The sequence below is a fragment of the Mustelus asterias genome, chromosome 2, assembly GCF_964213995.1.
Source record: "Mustelus asterias chromosome 2, sMusAst1.hap1.1, whole genome shotgun sequence".
Lineage (NCBI taxonomy): Eukaryota > Metazoa > Chordata > Chondrichthyes > Carcharhiniformes > Triakidae > Mustelus > Mustelus asterias.
In genome coordinates this window covers 55,648,986-55,666,439 of record NC_135802.1, presented here as the reverse complement: position 1 = coordinate 55,666,439, position 17,454 = coordinate 55,648,986, and the positions used below count along the sequence as shown (strand labels likewise).

The window sequence follows — 17,454 nt, the reverse complement described above, 5'->3', positions numbered from 1 at the left end:
AGATTCCCTGCAGGGGAGCTGGTAACTTTCTGTTGTTATGGTTCAGGTCAGAAACTCCAAAGTGTTTTATGGAGCCTGGCCCGATCGTAAGTTTTGCATCTCGAATTTGGCTTGGATAAGCATGATATGTTTCACCTCAGGAAGATTCAAATGACCAAGTAGGGAGCTTTTATCAAACAAAGTTTATTTAAGAACACAGTTATCATGTATGGAAAGAAAATTAGCAATAACTGTTATCAATTACAAACAAAAACAAAACAGCCACGATAATGAATGACCCTTAACAAATATATCTAAGATGTTCCAATCAAACCAATCCCATACACAGAACCGCTTAAAGCCTAATGCTCATGTGATGCTAGAATTGAGTCCTTTGGTTGGAGAATGGAAAGCTCTCAGTCTTGTAAGTTCTGGCAGTCCTCTTGACGTATCCAGAACAGTTTGAAGTCAGAACAGCTTCCCAGAATCCGAGGTAGACTCTGGTCAAGCCACCAACAGCAGGTTTTCTACTCCAGGAAGGCATTCAGCTAACCTGCAGAATTTCCAAAACCAGGGCGAGAGAGAGAAAGAGAGAAACATTTCTTTCCATCTTGATGTCCCTTCTAAAAACTAAAACTCAAACTGCAGCCAAACAGAAAAAAAAACTTAAACTCCCTAGGAAGGAAAACAAACCTATCCAGAACCCATGACCTTTTCTCCTAACAATGCATGGTCATAAAACTAATGTAGACGGCATCTCCACATCGTGACTACCATCGACACCGCAAACCGCCGGCTCCAAGTGGAGAGAATCTCCAAGAAGATCGCGCATATTGACACAGACAGCATCTCCACATCGTAAAACTAATCACAGAGTAAACAAAAACAACCCCATTTAAGCCACTTTAGGAGCAATAAAAGGACATCTGGTAGACAGCTCAGCAGCAATGGGAGAAGCTGTGAGATAATATGATTTTAAAAAAACTTTTCTTAAAGGTATACTGACGTCATACCATGTCATTGCTGTGAGTTGATATCTGAGAGATGAGTAACACTGCCCTAAACATTTGACCTCCTGCCAGGATCTGCCTGCTAAAATCAGCAAGGCAGAAGCAACCCCCAACATGGCTGCCCCCACCTTTGACACTGGCCAATTAGGCCACTTAAATTTAAACTGTGTCACAACGACACAGCTCAGACAAGGAGTCAGGAATTCATCAGGTCGGTTCCCAACCCTGGATAGAAAATCTGGTCCCAGAGAAGAGAGACAGGCCAGTGAAATAGGCAGGCAGGTGGCAGATGACAATTAATGTCGAGAAATGTGAAGCAATACATCTTGATAGGAAGAATGAGGTAAGGCATTATAAAATAAATGAAACAAAGTTAAAGAATGGAGACCTGAGGGTGTTAGGTATTGGTTTTCTGGATATCTTATTTATCTCAGAGCACTGCCGAGATGAATCTAATTCTACATCCAATTCGTTTATTTACAGAGCTTTAAAATATCTCAGAATGTGGAGGATTTTCAACACAGATCACCACTTAGAGGCCAGACTTTTTCCAGAACATTCCCACTGTGGTATCAGCACTTAACTCACTAGCTCCATCCACAGGTTTAAGCAATCATGCATGTATACAAAGATTAGTTACCAGACTATCGTAATCAAAAATAGATGCAACAAACTGAACACAATGATGGATGTGTGGTGGGGTGTGGTGGGATGGGAGTGGGGATGTATCTAAGATGGCAGGAAAGGTTGAATGAGTGATTAAAAAGGCATGTTGGTTCATGGCTTTATAAACTGCGATTCCTGAATTCGAACTAAGTGCCCACACTTAGTGGGAAAACGGGAGTGTTCCCCGCCAGCACTGGCAGCATTTTCTCCAACCCGAAAGATGTTAATAAGCTCATTTCGAGCCAGCCAACCCCATTGTTCAGAGACTGGGCCACCATTTTTAAAGGGCTTTCCGTGATCTCCGTGTTCAGAGACAGGGCCCTACCCCTGCAAAAAATGCAACAGTGCCCACCCGCCCCCCGTGCCAGTGACCAAGGGAGCACCACCAGCCCCTCACCAAAGAGGGGCATCCTCCCCTCCACCCAGAAATAATGAATATTAAATCATTGCAGCATTCCACTCTGCAGCAGAGATATTCCTTTCTCCCTGTCAGAAGCTGCAGTTGTGAGCAGACACCTTTGAAGTCCTCTGACAGATAAGAGATGTCAATTTCACTTGGGGGAGGAGGCTCCAATCTGCACAGTTTGCACTCAGCCCCAGTATATGCACACAGCTTTGATTTGATGTTGCTGAGGCTTCCTAAAAAACTGAAATCATTGAAACCTTCTCCATTGCACTTGAAGCTTTTGATCTGTACTAAATTCAATGTGCAGTGATCAGGCTTAGACTCTGTCAACATTGTGGTCACGAAAAATGGGGTGGTTGAGATGCATGCAACCAGAAAGGGTAATAAAAGTAAACACAAGTGGCTGGAGGATAGAAAGCCATTGAGATAGCAGTTGAATCTTTTACAAGGCACTACATCAGGCCTATGGGGTGGGGCAGGTGGCAAGCATCACGATGGGTTTAGCGCCCAGCACTAAACCCATTTTTTTGGCTCAATGCCCGATTCTCTGGACCATCGTGAGACTCGCCGGGAGCTAGTGGGCCCAGAGAATTTCATCCCCCCATCCGACCCAAAGCCATTGGCCTGGTTTTTTGCTTAGATGGCTCGCAGGCCCTTTAAAAATGGCAGACAGGATCCATTTCCGGGATTCCCAACCCATTCCTGTTTCGTTGGCACAGGATAAAGATGCCAGCAGCCAGCCATCATGCAGCACTCTGACCTTTGCCAGATCCATGGAAGGGGTGAGTAGCTTAGACCTCCATCCAATTTTAGTGGGTGTATTAGGCCCTTTTGGTAAGTAAAAGTGCTTCACATCCCCTCAGAGGAAGAGTGAATACAAGGCAATCTTGGTTCCAGTGGGGAACCAATAAAAAGTATGCTGCTCCTGGAAGTCTTCCATTGAAAGGCTTTGGAAAACAAAAGAAAACATGTCTTTTCAGTTTCAATAGTTAGATATGGCATAGTAAGCTTGCTGCATAGATTGATTATAGGGCTCTGTCCTGCAAGGTTGACCATTAGATTGATATTATGCAAAGGGTTGAGATACATTTTAATAGAAAATGTGCTCCTATGCATTGAAAACTGAAGAAAAAGCTGCTTGTGATCTCTGGTGTAATTAACTGAAGTGATTTAAATGCCCATAGTTATTTTAAAATGAAAGGAGACAGCAGCAGCTTTCACCTAGCAAAAACAAACCTTCTCCTTAAAAGCTTTGATTGACAGTATATCTGGTTTAGCTTAGAAATACAAGGCTACGGTATTTTCAGTTTCAATAAAGGCTCAATTGTTTATATTTCCTAGAGTTTGTAAATATATCCAAGCCCATTATGAATGCCTGACTAAGTTTCAAAAGTTTAAAACAATTTATCTCACCAGGAGAGTGAGTTCACATTTTGACTGACAATTTTAGGAAGTTATTAAAGGATTATCTGTCTTTGATGTGGTTACTGAAATAGATGCTTGTTTGTTTATTTCTCTGGGAGAAACGAGGCCGTAAAATCCTACCTGTGGAGTCAGGGGACAAGTAGTAGAATGAATAGCAAGCTGGCTATAGAACAGAATTTCGGTTAGGAATAGTTACTCAGGCTGAGATTTTATTGGCTTGCCCCGCCCATCAATGGGAGGGTTGAGCCGGTAAAATCACACGAGAGCCGAGAAACACCCGATTTCTTGGCTCTCGCGATTTTACGAGAGCCGGATTTCTGGCGAGGTCAACCTCTCACTGGGGCGGCACGGTAGCACAGTGGTTAGCACTGCTGCTTCACAGCTCCAGGGTCCCGGGTTCGATTCCCGGCTCGGGTCACTGTCTGTGTGGAGTTTGCACATTCTCCTCGTGTTTGCGTGGGTTTCCTCCGGGTGCTCCGGTTTCCTCCCACAGTCCAAAGATGTGCGGGTTAGGTTGATTGGCCAGGTTAAAAATTGCCCCTTAGAGTCCTGAGATGCGTAGGTTAGAGGGATTAGCGGGTAAATATGTGGGTGTAGGGCCTGGGTGGGATTGTGGTCGGTGCAGACTCGATGGGCCGAATGGCCTCCTTCTGCATTGTAGGGTTTCTATGTTTCTATGAAATGGGTGAGAGGCTAAATAATTTATTCAAATTTATTTAAAGACTTATTTGCATCTGTTTAGTGAGCCCTGCGCTCAATCGTCTGGGCTCACTTGCCTTTATGGCCTCGCCGGGAGAAGTTTTCTCCAGCGAGGGAAACACCTGTTCCCCATGAATGGGGAACAGTCATGTTGGCCTAACCAATGGAATCAGAGGCTATTGAGGCCCCCGAAGGAGGCCACGGGCAAAGGGGACCCCCTTGGGCAGTGCCAGTCTGCAGTGCCACCCTGGCACTTTGGCACTGCCAGCCTGGCATCTGCACAAAGCCCAGCAGGTACCTTGGCTCTGCCCAAGGTGTAGGGCCTATGGGGGCACAGGGCCTGAAGGGGACGGCTTGATCACTCTGCAAATGTGATCAGAACGGGGGGAGGGGGGGGGGCGCTGCGCACACTGGAGATGCGATCGAATCGGGTGGAGGAGGACACAATTAGTCTGGGCAACAGTGGGTAGGCTAGATGTCCATGCTCATGATTGGATGCGAGCCCCCATAATTGGGGGTGGGGGAGTTTGCTGAGACTACCTGCAGCAGCAGGGGCCTGACAGCTCTCTCTCTCTCTCTCACTCTCTCTCTGTCCATCAGTCCCCTGCTATTGGAATTGCACATGTGCAGCATCAGAGGTCTGCACATGCGCAGTAGCTCCCCCTACAGGCTGATTGGTGAATTAAGCCCAAGCCACTGCCCACAGCAGCTAGAAACAGTCTACATCATTTTCCAATGATTAAGTGCGTAATATTGGATGTGCAAATGCACCCAAAAACGGATCAGGAACTCTCTTATTTTCACACGAGCTGGACACTTAGGCCGGAATTTTACCGACACGCCAGCCCCGATTCCGGGAGCGGGTGAGGCTTGGAGAACTGCATTCTCCATTAGCCTTCGGTGGGATTGTAAGAATCTTGGGTGGAGGTGCCGGTAAAATTCCACCCTTAGAATCATTCTCATAAAATTCCACCCTCAGGGCCTGATTTTACCAAAACTTCGCACCCGTTTTCGGGCACGTTATCACGGTAAAGTTGGGCGTCGGGCTTATACCGCGATCAGCACCCGATTCCGAGCAGATTGCAGCTTTACCGACACCGATTCGGGCACAGGTCCAGCGATTTAAATGCATTTGCATGCATTTAAATCGACTTAATGAACCGTGCGCCCAACCCTACCGCCAAATCCCACATTACCGTCTTCTGGCCCGATCCGCGTCCGCGCTGTTACCGACCTGCAAAATAAAAGTCTGAAGTCGCCGCTGCAGCCTCCGAAGAGCGGGGTCAGAGACTGCAACGGCTCTCTGACCCAGGTCATCCTCTCGTCAGGGCGGGAGGGGGGTGGGAGGAGGAGAGGGGGTGTGACGTCTCATCCCCTGGGAGGGGGGAGGAGAGGGTGTGTGGCGTCTCATCCTCTGGTCGGGGGGGGTTCCGCTGCCTGTCTGCGGCCGATTCCTCCTGGCACCATCACTGGTTCACTACCAGCCACAGCCATCTCTCCCGCTACCTCGCACCTGCAGGGAAGAGTAATCTGTGGCTGGTAGTGAACCAGTGATGGTGCCAGGAGGGATCAGCCGCAGACAGGCAGCGGAACCCCCCCGACCAGAGGATGATACGTCACATCCCCTCCCCTCCAACCCCCCCCTCCCCCCCCAGGGGATGAGACGTCACACCCCCTCCCTTCCCACCCCCCTCCAGGGGATGAGATGTCACACCCCCTCTCCTCCCCCCCCCCCCCCCCCCCCCCCCAGGGGATGAGATGTCACACTCCCTCCCCTCCCCCCCCAAGGAGATGATACGTCACACCCCCTCTCCTCCCCCTCACACCCCCCCCCCCCCCCCCCCCCCCCCAGGGGATGAGACGTCCCACCCCCTCTCTTCCTCTCACCCCCCTCCCGCCCCGACCAGAGGATGACCTGGGTCAGAGAGCCGTTGCAGTCTCTGACCCCGCTCTTCGGAGGCTAACAGCGCGGACGCGGATCGGGCCAGAAGACGGTAAAGTGGGATTTGGCGGTAGGGTTGGGCGCACGGTTCATTAAGTCGATTTAAATGCATGCAATTAATGCATGCAATCTGGGCGGGCCGCCCAGATCGCGGCTTTACCGACACCCGATTCAGGTGCGGGTCCGGACCGCACCCGAATCGAGTGTCGGTAAAGCCGCGATCTGCTCAGAATCGGGTGCAGATCGGGTTATAGGCCCAACCCCCAACTTTACCGCAATTTTGCGCCCGGAAGTTTTGGTAAAATCAGGCCCTTAGACTCAAAATGGTAAAATTCCCCCCAATGAATGCGTAAGTGAAAATGAACTTCAAATATAAATAAGTGTGAGGTGTTAACTTTGGTAAGAAGAAATTCAAATAATTTTAATGTCAGACTGTGTTCAACTACAATTCTGAACACAGAAGGCTGGATGGTTCAGCACAATCATCTTGTGATGTATGAGGAACAATATAATGACTGCAGTCATCCTGTTATGTATGATGGTTGGTATAAAGGACTACAGTAATTCTGTAATGCATGTTGGGACAAAGGGCCTGTTTCCATGCTGTAAATCTCTACTACTCTATGTGGGTTGATGTAAAGCACTATTGTTATTCAGTGATGTGTGAGGGTTGAAATAAAGAACTAGTTATTCTGTAATATATGCGCATTGATATAAGGGACTACAGACATTCTGTATTATGTGAGGGTTGATATAAAGGATGATAGTCATTCTGTAATGTATGAGGGTTGATACAAAATTACTACAATCATTCTGTAATATTTGAGGGTTGATATAAAGGACTACAGTCATTCTGAAATATATAAGGGTTGATATAACTGATTACAGTCCTTCCGTAATGTATGAGGGTTGATGTAAAGGATTACAGTCATTCTGTAATGTATGAACCTTATTATAAATTACTACAATCATTCTTTGATGCATGATGGCTGATATAAGTGACCAACCATTCTGTAATATATGATGATTGATATAAAGTACTACAGTCATTCTGTAACTTCTGAAGGTCGTTTTAGATGACTACAGTCATTCTGTGATGTATGAGGGTTGATTTAAGGACTACAGTCATTCTGTAATGTATGAGGGTTAGGATAATGAGGTATAGTTATTCTGCACTGTAGAGGGTGCGAGGGATCATGGACTAAAATCATCCTGTCATGTATGCTTCCAGAATGGTGATAAATATTCATCCTACTGTGTATGAGAGCTAGAATGCTGCTCTATCGTCACTCTGTACTGTGTGAGGCGGCGATAATTGTCAACAATCATTCGCAATGAATGAGAGCTGGGTAATTATTGATCATTTGACATCAGGTTAATTATATAGTCATTCTTTAGTCCGCATCTACAGTCACTGTCAATTCACCCACTAGTTGGAAAATGAATTTAATGGAAAAAAAATCATTAAAAAAGGGAGAGTGCTTTATATTAGAAAGAGTAAGTTATGCTAAGTTCTGCATGGAGCTGTATGAAATGTAATAAAACTCTCAGCCTGAGATTCAGAGCCAATATTATTCAGTCAGCTTATCCTGTGTTTATTCTAGTCACATATGTGAACAGCAGCTCATGAAAAATGGATAGCCAATACAGTTAAAAGAGAAAGGCAAAATCAGCCTTTTTGTTTTGGAATTATTGATCTTTTAAGAGGACATGCTGGTGTTGCTATGTGCATAAATAACTTGCAATCGATTAACATTTCGTATTGTTTAACATTTTGCTTCTGGATTCTCTTTCTATATTTTTTTTCTATATTAACTACTATGCTCTTCATCTGATTGTGCTCGTTCTATTTAATCAGACTTTGCTTGGTTTCCTCTTTGTTTCCCATTCCATCAGTATCAGTTCATCCTTCTGATGCAGTGAGGATAAGGTGAATAAATCACAGACATCATCCTCCCCTGCCCCCACTCTCAATATTGCAACACTGTTCACTTTTTAACCAATTGCTTTTATTTCCTACTTGTCTGAGTCCAGTATTATTCTGACAGTGGAAGTATACATTAGATTGCAGGTACTCCAAAGGTGAAATACTCATTGGATAATAAGAATTACAGTCCACTGTATGGGGTGAATTATAACTACTCAGAAAAAGCGGGATTGAGAGCAATGCTGAGTGTTAAAAGTGCTGAGAGTGACAGCACATCAAGAAGCCAGTTCCATCTTGCCAACTTCCGCATTTAAATGCAACACATTGAGTTGCATTCGATGAACCCCCTTGGGAGAGGCAGCTTGCAAGTTTAAATATGTTAATTGATAATTAGAATTTTTTAACACGGGTTTCCAACTATAACTGTGTGTACACAGCTTCTCTGGACTTCATCAGTGAAAGCAAAAAGAGAAAACAGCGGCAATTGAGGAGTTGAAAAAACTTTCTATAATAATTCCATTACGTGCTGAGATCTCACATCTGCTCATTGCCTTTATTGTGCGAAAGGCTTTTGCTCAAAGTACTTGTTCTGAGAGTTTACATTCACTGCTTTGAGAGTGGCTTCCACTAATTTGAAGGTTCATGCTTCTGATCATCACTTGCTCCTGATCTTCACTTACCATCTGTAATGTATGGGATTCAGTAAGGTGACTGGTATGCTATTTTACTTTGGAACTACAATAAGGACCAAGGTGGCCAGTAGCAGCAACAGCACCTGATGCAGTCAGAAGAGCACCAGCAGCAGAGCAAGGAAACCAGCAGCAGGGGGACCAGTAGCAAGGGAACCAGCAGCAGGGGTACCAGCAGCAGGGGAACCAGCAGCAAGGGAACCAGCAGCAAGGGAATGAGAAGCAGGGGTACCAGCAGCAAGGAAACTAGCAGCAGGGGTACCAGCAGCAGGGGAACCAGCAGCAAGGGAACCAGCAGCAAGGGAATGAGAAGCAGGGGTACCAGCAGCAAGGAAACCCAGCAGCAGGGGTATCAGCAGCAAGGGGTACCAGCAGTAAGGAAACCAGTAGCAAGGGTATCAGCAGCAAGGGGTACCAGCAGCAAGGAAACCAGTAGCAGGGGTACCAGCAGCAAGGAAACCAGCAGCAGGGGTACCAGCAGCAAGGGGTACCAGCAGCAAGGGGTACCAGCAGCAAGGGGTACCAGCAGCTAGGAAACCAGAGCAGGGGTACCAGCAGCAGGGGTACCAGCAGCAAGGGGTACCAGCAGCAAGGGGTACCAGCAGCAAGGAAACCAGCAGCAGGGGTACCAGCAGCAAGGGGTACCAGCAGCAGCAAAACCAGCAGCAGGGGAACAAGCAACCAGGAGACCAGCAGCAGGGGGCCCAGCAGCAGGAAGCACAGCAGCCTTTTCCTCACAGACCTGCTGCTCTACATAGAGGTACAGCTCACAGGTGGAAATATTCGCAACAAAGGGTGTCCAGGCAGAAGATCAGCTTTCTCGATATGTCTGAACACCATTGCCTCAGCAGACTCAGGGTTTTAAGTCTTGCAGCCTGGTGTAAGAAGACATACTGCCAAGTGAACCGAGTGGCCTTGTTTTACCAACAGAATTATCGCTGTGACCACCACTCTCCACATCTTTATTTCAGACTCTTCCCAGGAATCTGGAAGAGACATTCTGGCTGTCCAGAAATTCAACAGAAAGGTGACCAATGCCATGTTTGCCTGGGAAGAAAATTATATTTATTTCACCACCAATGATGCCAATCAAACTGAAAGGATGCCACTCATGTGACAATCAAGGCATTCATTGATCAACTGGAAATGTTTGTGAACCTTGAAGGCTTCAACTCAATTAATGTACGGCTGGTGTTAAACCACAAAAAGATGTGTGTACGGCTGTGTGCAAGATTGACAGAGCCGCCATGATGCTTTTGTCCAGTGACAGTCCATCCTCTCTGAGGTCTTTCCAGCTTGGAAGAGATTTACCAACTGGCTGCTTAGAGACAAGGGCTAACACCTTAAAATTCGACCAATGATGTCTGTGAGGAATCCAAGCCAAGGAGCCCAAGAAACCAATACCATATGACGATGAGATGTGTCATTGAACAGGCAGTCAGCATGTTAATGATGTGCTTCAGATACCTCAACTATTCTAGAAGCAGCTTTCAATACGTATCATCCTCAAGGGTTTCTAGAACAATCATGATGTGTCGCACTCTGAACAACATAGAACAGCAGTGAGGGCTGGATCTTCAGAAGGAGCAAAGCGTCCATTCAATCCACCTAACCTGCACATCTTTGGAGTGTGGGAGAAAAGCGAAGCACCCGGAGGAAATCCACGCAGACATGGAGAGAATGTGTCAACTCCAGTCACCCAAGTCTGGAATTGAAATCAGGTCCCTGGAGCTATGAGGCAGCAGTGCTAACCACTGTGCCACCCGTTACAAATCAAACATTGTATAACACACTCAGGTACATACCTTTGTGCAACTGAAAATCTTTTCCTTTTCCAGCTACTTATGTGTGGTGCCGCACTTGTGACTTCAGTAGAAGCAGAGGAAGGCTCCTCAGTTTCCTGCTTTTCCTACTAGATGCTCTTTTCAAAACTCCTTTGTGTTTTGGAAGCTATGAGCATCTCACCAAAGACTGATCCACACAGCTGTAGAAAGCAGGCTCATCTACTGGGATAGGAGGCAGCTTATGGGACACTGACTGAAGGGTGGGGAGAGCAACAGGTGACAACTGGAAATACTTCCAGCAGAGTATCCACTTCCCCCATCTCTTTCCCCATCTCCCCTCTCAGAACTTCCTTCCAGCAATGAGCTACAGAGCAGTTTGCTACACATCAGTGGGGTGATAAAGATTTAGGGTTTCATTGACCCCATTTAGGGAGGCATTCAGAGTGTGATTATTTTTTAATTATATTTTTATTGAAGATTTTTCTATCTGATATAAAAAATGCAATAAACTCTCAAAGATTACACCATACAAGTAATGAAAGTATATATCAAAAGATAGGGATAACAGGATATAGCCACAATTGGCTCAGCGGTGCACAACCAAGCTCACAGGATAACGGCGACAGAGCCACAGAACTTATTGAAAACCTTGCAGGAGTTTACTAGACAATGTGGAATCTAGAACTTTAAGAAAAAGGTCCCAAACTTTATAGAATGCATCCGATTTAGCTCAAAGTAAACAAATCAAAAATTCCATTGGATACATTCCAGAATGATTTTATGCCAATTCCGAATTGAAGGAGGCTTATCGTTAATCCATGAGTAAAGGATATTCTTCCATCCTCAAATGTTAGGATACCATGCAGCCTTTTCCCATTCACTTTACTGATCTTTTAATCTGGGAGACCCAGTATCAGATACAGGGGATCAAACTCTGTGACTGTATCAAAGATCTCTCAAGCTCTTTAAGAACATTAAACCAATAGGTCTTTATCTTGACACAGGACCAGAAACAATGCAGGTCCTCCCTCACCTTGCATTTCTGGCACAATGCGGGTATGGTGGGGACAGTGTGTGATTGATGCTCCATGCAGGTGGCTACTTTTTCCATGGACAAAGGCTTCATCTCCAAGGTCTGCAGCATCATGCTACTCTTGGTTCTAACAGTAAGGTAGAGGTAATGGCATAATCATATTGTCACTGAACTAGTAATCCAGAAACTCAGGGGACCTGGGTTCGAGCTAGTAATCCAGAAACTCTGAGGACCTGGGTTCGAATCCCACCATGGCATATGGAGAAATTTGAATTCAATAAAAATCTGGAATTAACCATTGTTGATTGTTGTAAAAATAAAAACCCATCTAGTTCACTAGTGTTGTTAAGGGAAGGAAATCTGCCACCCTTACCTGATCTGGACTACATGTGATTCCAGATCCACAGCAATATGGTTGTCATTTAAAATGCCCTCAGGGATGGACAATAAATGTTGGCCCAGCCAGCAATGCCCACATACCATGAACGAATAAAAAAATGATCTCTCTGCAGACATGGGCGGCACAGTAGCACAGTGGTTAGCACTGCTGCTTCACAGCTCCAGGGACCTGGGTTCGATTCCCGGCTTGGGTCACTGTCTGTGTGGAATTTGCACATTCCCCTCGTGTCTGCGTGGGTTTCCTCCGGGTGCTCCGGTTTCCTCCCACAGTCCAAAGATGTGCGGGTTAGGTTGATTGGCCATGCTAAAATTGCCCCTTAGTGTCCTGAGATGCGTAGGTGAGAGGGATTAGTGGGTGGGATATGAGGGTAGGGCCTGGGTGGGATTGTGGTCGGTGCAGACTCGATGGGCCGAATGGCCTCTTTCTGTACTGTAGGGTTTCTATGATTCTATGACATGCACGGAGCAGCAAAAAGCTTGCCAGTAAGCCACACATTCTTTACACACATCCAACAGCACCTTAAATGTTCAGCCTCTGCATCCAGCTGAGGAGAACATGAAGCATCCTGCAGCCTCTCACATGGACTCTCGGATGCTGTCCCTCTCTCCACCCTCTGCTTCTTTTTCACTAGGTAAGACCCTAGCTATCTATCTTAGTGTCCCCAGTTGAAGTGTGAGTATCTGAGCTGGCGCGTGGTTTGTACGAATCCTGTGATGGTAAACAATCAGAATTTGTGAACTCCTCTGAACAGTCCCCATCATTTCGTACCACTTCGTGCAGGACTTGAGGTTCCTGTGGGAGACTGAAGACATGAATTAGAACTGTCAAGCTCAGAATGTTTGTACACACGGTGATATTTCACTGGCTGTTAACATTAAATTGGCATGAGTGTTGTATGCCGTGTGGATTCTCTCACCAGGTAGCTGGAAGGCTCCCATAATCCCATCTCCATAGCTAGCCATACTAAGAATCTGTTATGTATATTAGGGGCATGCCCCTTTAAGAGAACCAATCAGGTAACCCAGGACCCAGGGTGGAGCTTGCCTGGTCAGTCTTGTGCTGCATGGGCTAGGATTAAGACATGTTAGTTTACCATCACTGACCTCATGGTTTATTATTAGTCCCAATAACAGACTACATACATAACAGAATTCATTTATCTCCAGTGCCTGATTCTCTCTTACTGTCAGAATCAAGATGATTGGAGGGCCAATTCCAGTTCTCTGTCTCAATCTTCCTCCTGTTCTGTGCTCTTTTCTCCTCTTAAGATGAAATCTATCAGTGGGAGTAATGGAATGTGTTGAAAGGATGAACGGACACTTACTGAGGGTGGCTGAGAGGGAGAGGTGATGAGGGTTTGTGTAAATGGTGAGTGGAAAAGTGGAGATATGAGGATGTGCATTAACAGTGAGCAATTGCATATCTGCAAGGTAAGATGGTGCAAGAAGTGATGTTCAAACTGTGCCAATTGGTCAGAAAATAGGAAGTGTGATGCAGATGTCATGGTTACATTAAAGCCACTGATAGATGCACCGCCCTTACTTCCCTGCATGTTACCATCAACCAACCCCCGCAACCAACCCCCCGACATGCTCACAGCATGTCACCTGTTAACATATGTTATATATATTTGATGAGTATCCTTCCCCAACCACATTGTTGTGGGTCAAATTTCAAACAATATACAAGTTTTTTTCAAACCCAAGTATTAGCAACATCTCCAAAACACATGTTAAATCCATATTGTAACAGAGGAAGAACACATTTATTTACATTTATATTCAGGACATTAGTAAGGTTTATTGACGGTACCAGGGCCATTTTTTTCTGTTGGTCTAGGTCCAGAACGGTTCCATCATGCCTCCTATTTTGAACAGGATAGAAACAAACCAAACTCCTCCAACATTTAACAAGACAAACACATTTACTGCGGGATTTCAGAACATTGTTGATGCATACGGTGTAGGAAACTATCGAGAAGTCAATCCAGGTAAAATGTTTGATATTTCTGCTTTTATTCAGGCATTTGGTCCATTTAATCGGTGTGCGTTTAACATAAGTCAAACCTGTTGCATATCAGCTAGTGGCAGTCCAGTTTGAAATAACCGTGTGTTTAAGTCCAATTAAACACTGCAGGTGCTGAAATTTCTATTCAAGGTTACACTTTAGCTGTCATCTTTTTGTAAGTGAACTACTGCACACAATGTAAAGCTGTCACCTGCTGCAGTCCAATCCATGATCCATCAGTCCATCAGTTTAATCTCCAGCCCTGAGGGTTAGTGTCAACTTAATGTGACAACTATTATTTCCTAACTGAACAGACGTTAATCCTTCATTTTTTGAATAATGTTGGCCTCTAATGTCGTTGATTCAAAGCTGTTGTACTCCCTCCTCTCTGGATAGTGTCCTTTGGGTATCACCTGATTAGTCGTCTACACAATATGTCTGGTCTGCACCATATATCTGCAATAACAGGATCACCTAAGATTCCTCTGAAATAAATAGAGGCCCATGAAATTATAAATGGGCATAAATTGGTCAGGGTAGTTGTTGAGAGATTTCCAATTGTAGAAAATTTAAAACAAGGGTTCATAAATCTAGGATGGTAACTAAACAATCCAAAACAGAAATGAGGAGAAATGTTTTTACTCAGAGAGTGGTTGGAACTGGCTACCACAAAAAGTGGTTGATGAAAATGGTTGATGCTTTCAAAAGAAAATGAGATGAGTACAGAGAAGGGGAATAGAAATTACCAGTGAAAGGCTGCGATGAGGTAGATAGAATGAGAAGGGACTCAAGTGGGGTAGAAACAACAGCACAAACTAGTTGACCAAATGGCCTGTTGCTGTGTTGTACATTCTGTGTAATTCTATATTAGGAACAGCAGAGAGTCAATGAGGTAGATATTAACTGCACAACAGTGTAATGCAGATGAAAGCAAATCTACATCTTTTCCAATTTTTAATATCATTCACCGAGGCTCATTTCCAGAGGGGTAGAATGAAAAAGCAGAGAAGTTACAAGATTGAACTTCCGACTAACACTCACCCATTTTAAAATATCTTGCAAAGTCAAAAGCTAACCCAAAGTATTCAGATGCAAATCAACCAAGAATGTAATTATGATTTGAATATACTTACCTATTCTAACAGGAATTTTCAGTTGCAAGCAAATTATATATTTGTAATCAAAGCTAAAATTGTAAGGAAAGGAAATGGGAAGTTATTACCACACAACTCACCGAGTTTCTCTTCTTTGTGTCATAAGACAAATGCCCTGGTGGATTAAAACGATATAAACAAGGGGTGAGACTGCTGCCTATACTGGGATATCTTCATCATGGAGTCCAGGCTATGTCCCTCATCTGATGCAAGCAGATCACAGTTCACCTCATCAGTTTCTGCGTCTCTGGGTCCTGATATCATTTGTGGTGCTTCCACTGCACTCTAACTGGAGTTATGGTGTGAATCTGCCAAGAGAGACAGGCTTTTTTTTTACTAACATCTGTTTTTTTTAACTCAATGCTCAAAAGAACAGAGTGTTACTCTATTTTATCTGTACCAGTCTAATATACCTGGCTGCTTTCACACTCTGCTTGAATACTTCCATTCCCCAGTTCACTCTTCCTAATCTCAGTTTGAGTTTAAGGTTCCAGTCTTTTACTTCTTCAATCTCTCTCACTGACTGAAACTTTCAGATGTTTTGATACAATCTTTTTTGTTCCATTTCAACCCTTCTTCTAACCCATGATATCTTCTCAACACTCTTACACCAAACACTTCTTGGTTTTGGTTGATTTTGCTCAATTACATGCTTGCTCACTATATTTCCTGATCGCAATGATGGCAAGGACAGATCTGAAGTCATAGTGCATCTTTTACTTACTTATCAACTAGCACTCGAACTGTTGTGAAAACCTTTTGAAGATTCTTGCTTTCAGTAGTCCACTCTGACACTGGGAGTGTTGTTTTTTATTTTATGACTCAGAGTGAAGCTGTGTGATTTAAAGGTATGACTATTAAAGGCAAAACAATTGCATCTTGACCTGTTTCTTCCCTCAACAGTTCTTTTGCCAATCTTAGCAGCTTTTGCAGTGTTTGAATATGCAAATGCAGCAAGTTCTTAAAAGATAGCAGGGTGCGATGTTTGTGTAAGGCACATGGTTGAATTACGTAAATCAACCAGTACGTTATGGAGATTCACAACTCACAGCATTTCTCTTCTTCGTCTGAATTTCCTGGCCGAATTGTGTATTAATAACAACATGCTTTGTGAACTCGCTTTTTTATTAGAAAGATTTGGACCTAGATCTACATAAATGAGTTCATTATCTGAAAATACATGATCTGGGTTATCTGCTGCTGCATATTATGCCCTATTGATTTTGAAGTCTGAATATTAGTTAAAGTACTAAGCTCAAAATATCAGTATACAACTAACCTCCCATGAGGGACCTTGTCAAACGCCTTGCTGAAATCCAGGTAGACAACATCCACCACCTTCCCTTCATCCACTTTCCTGGTAACCTCCTCGAAAAACTCTAATAGATTTTTTGGAACCTTTTTTAAACAACGGAACAACATGAGCCACCCTCCAATCATCCGGCACCTCCCCCGTGAATACTGACATTTAAAATATGTCTGCCAGGGCCCCTGCAAGTTCAACACTAGCTTCCCTCAAGGTCCGTGGGAATACCCTGTCCGGTCCTGGGGATTTATCCACTCTGATTTGCCTCAAGACAGCGAGCACCTCCTCCCCTTTAATCTGTAACGGTTCCATGACCTCCCTATCTGTTTGCCCTATTTCCATAGACTCCATGCCCATTTCCTCAGTAAATACGGATGCAAAAAAACCATTTAGTATCTCCCCCATCTCTTTTGGTTCCATACACAGTCTACCACTCTGGTCTTCAAGAGGACCAATTTTATCCCTCACTATCCTTTTGCTCCTAACATACCTATAGAAGCTCCTTGGATTTTCCTTCACTCTGTCTGCCACAGCAACCTCATGTCTTCTTTTAGCCCTCCTGATTTCCCTCTTAAGTAGCTTCTTGCACTTTTTATACTCCTCGAGCATCTGATCTGTTCCTTGCTGCCTGTACATTTCATACAACTCTCTCTTCCTCTTAATCAGTGTTACAATCTCCCTCGAGAACCAAGGTTCCTTATTCCTATTTACTTTGCCTTTAATCCTGACAGGAACATACAAACTCTGCACTCTCAAAATTTCTCCTTTGAAGGCCTCACACTTTCCATTTACATCCTTACCAGAGAACAGCCTGTGCCAATCCACACTTCCCAGATCCCTTCTCATTTCATCAAATTTGGCCTTTTTCCAGTTCAAAACTTCAACCCGAGGACCAGATCTATCCTTATCCATGATCAGGTTGAAACTAATGGCATTATGATCACTGGATCCAAAGTGTTCCCTCACACGCACATCCATCACCTGCCCGAACTCATTTCCCAATAGGAGATCCAATATCGCATCCTCT

General features: G+C 44.5%; 1 protein-coding gene across 1 annotated transcript in view; it reads left to right on the top strand.

The window, feature by feature from the left end:
• The window catches only part of LOC144480757 (V-type proton ATPase 116 kDa subunit a 1-like), a 121,503-nt gene that overhangs the window by 52,351 nt on the left and 51,698 nt on the right, over positions 1-17,454 (top strand). The window contains exon 10 of the mRNA XM_078200337.1: positions 13,800-13,950. Within this exon, the coding sequence (XP_078056463.1) occupies positions 13,800-13,950 (151 nt within the window). The remainder of the gene's footprint in view (positions 1-13,799; positions 13,951-17,454) is intronic.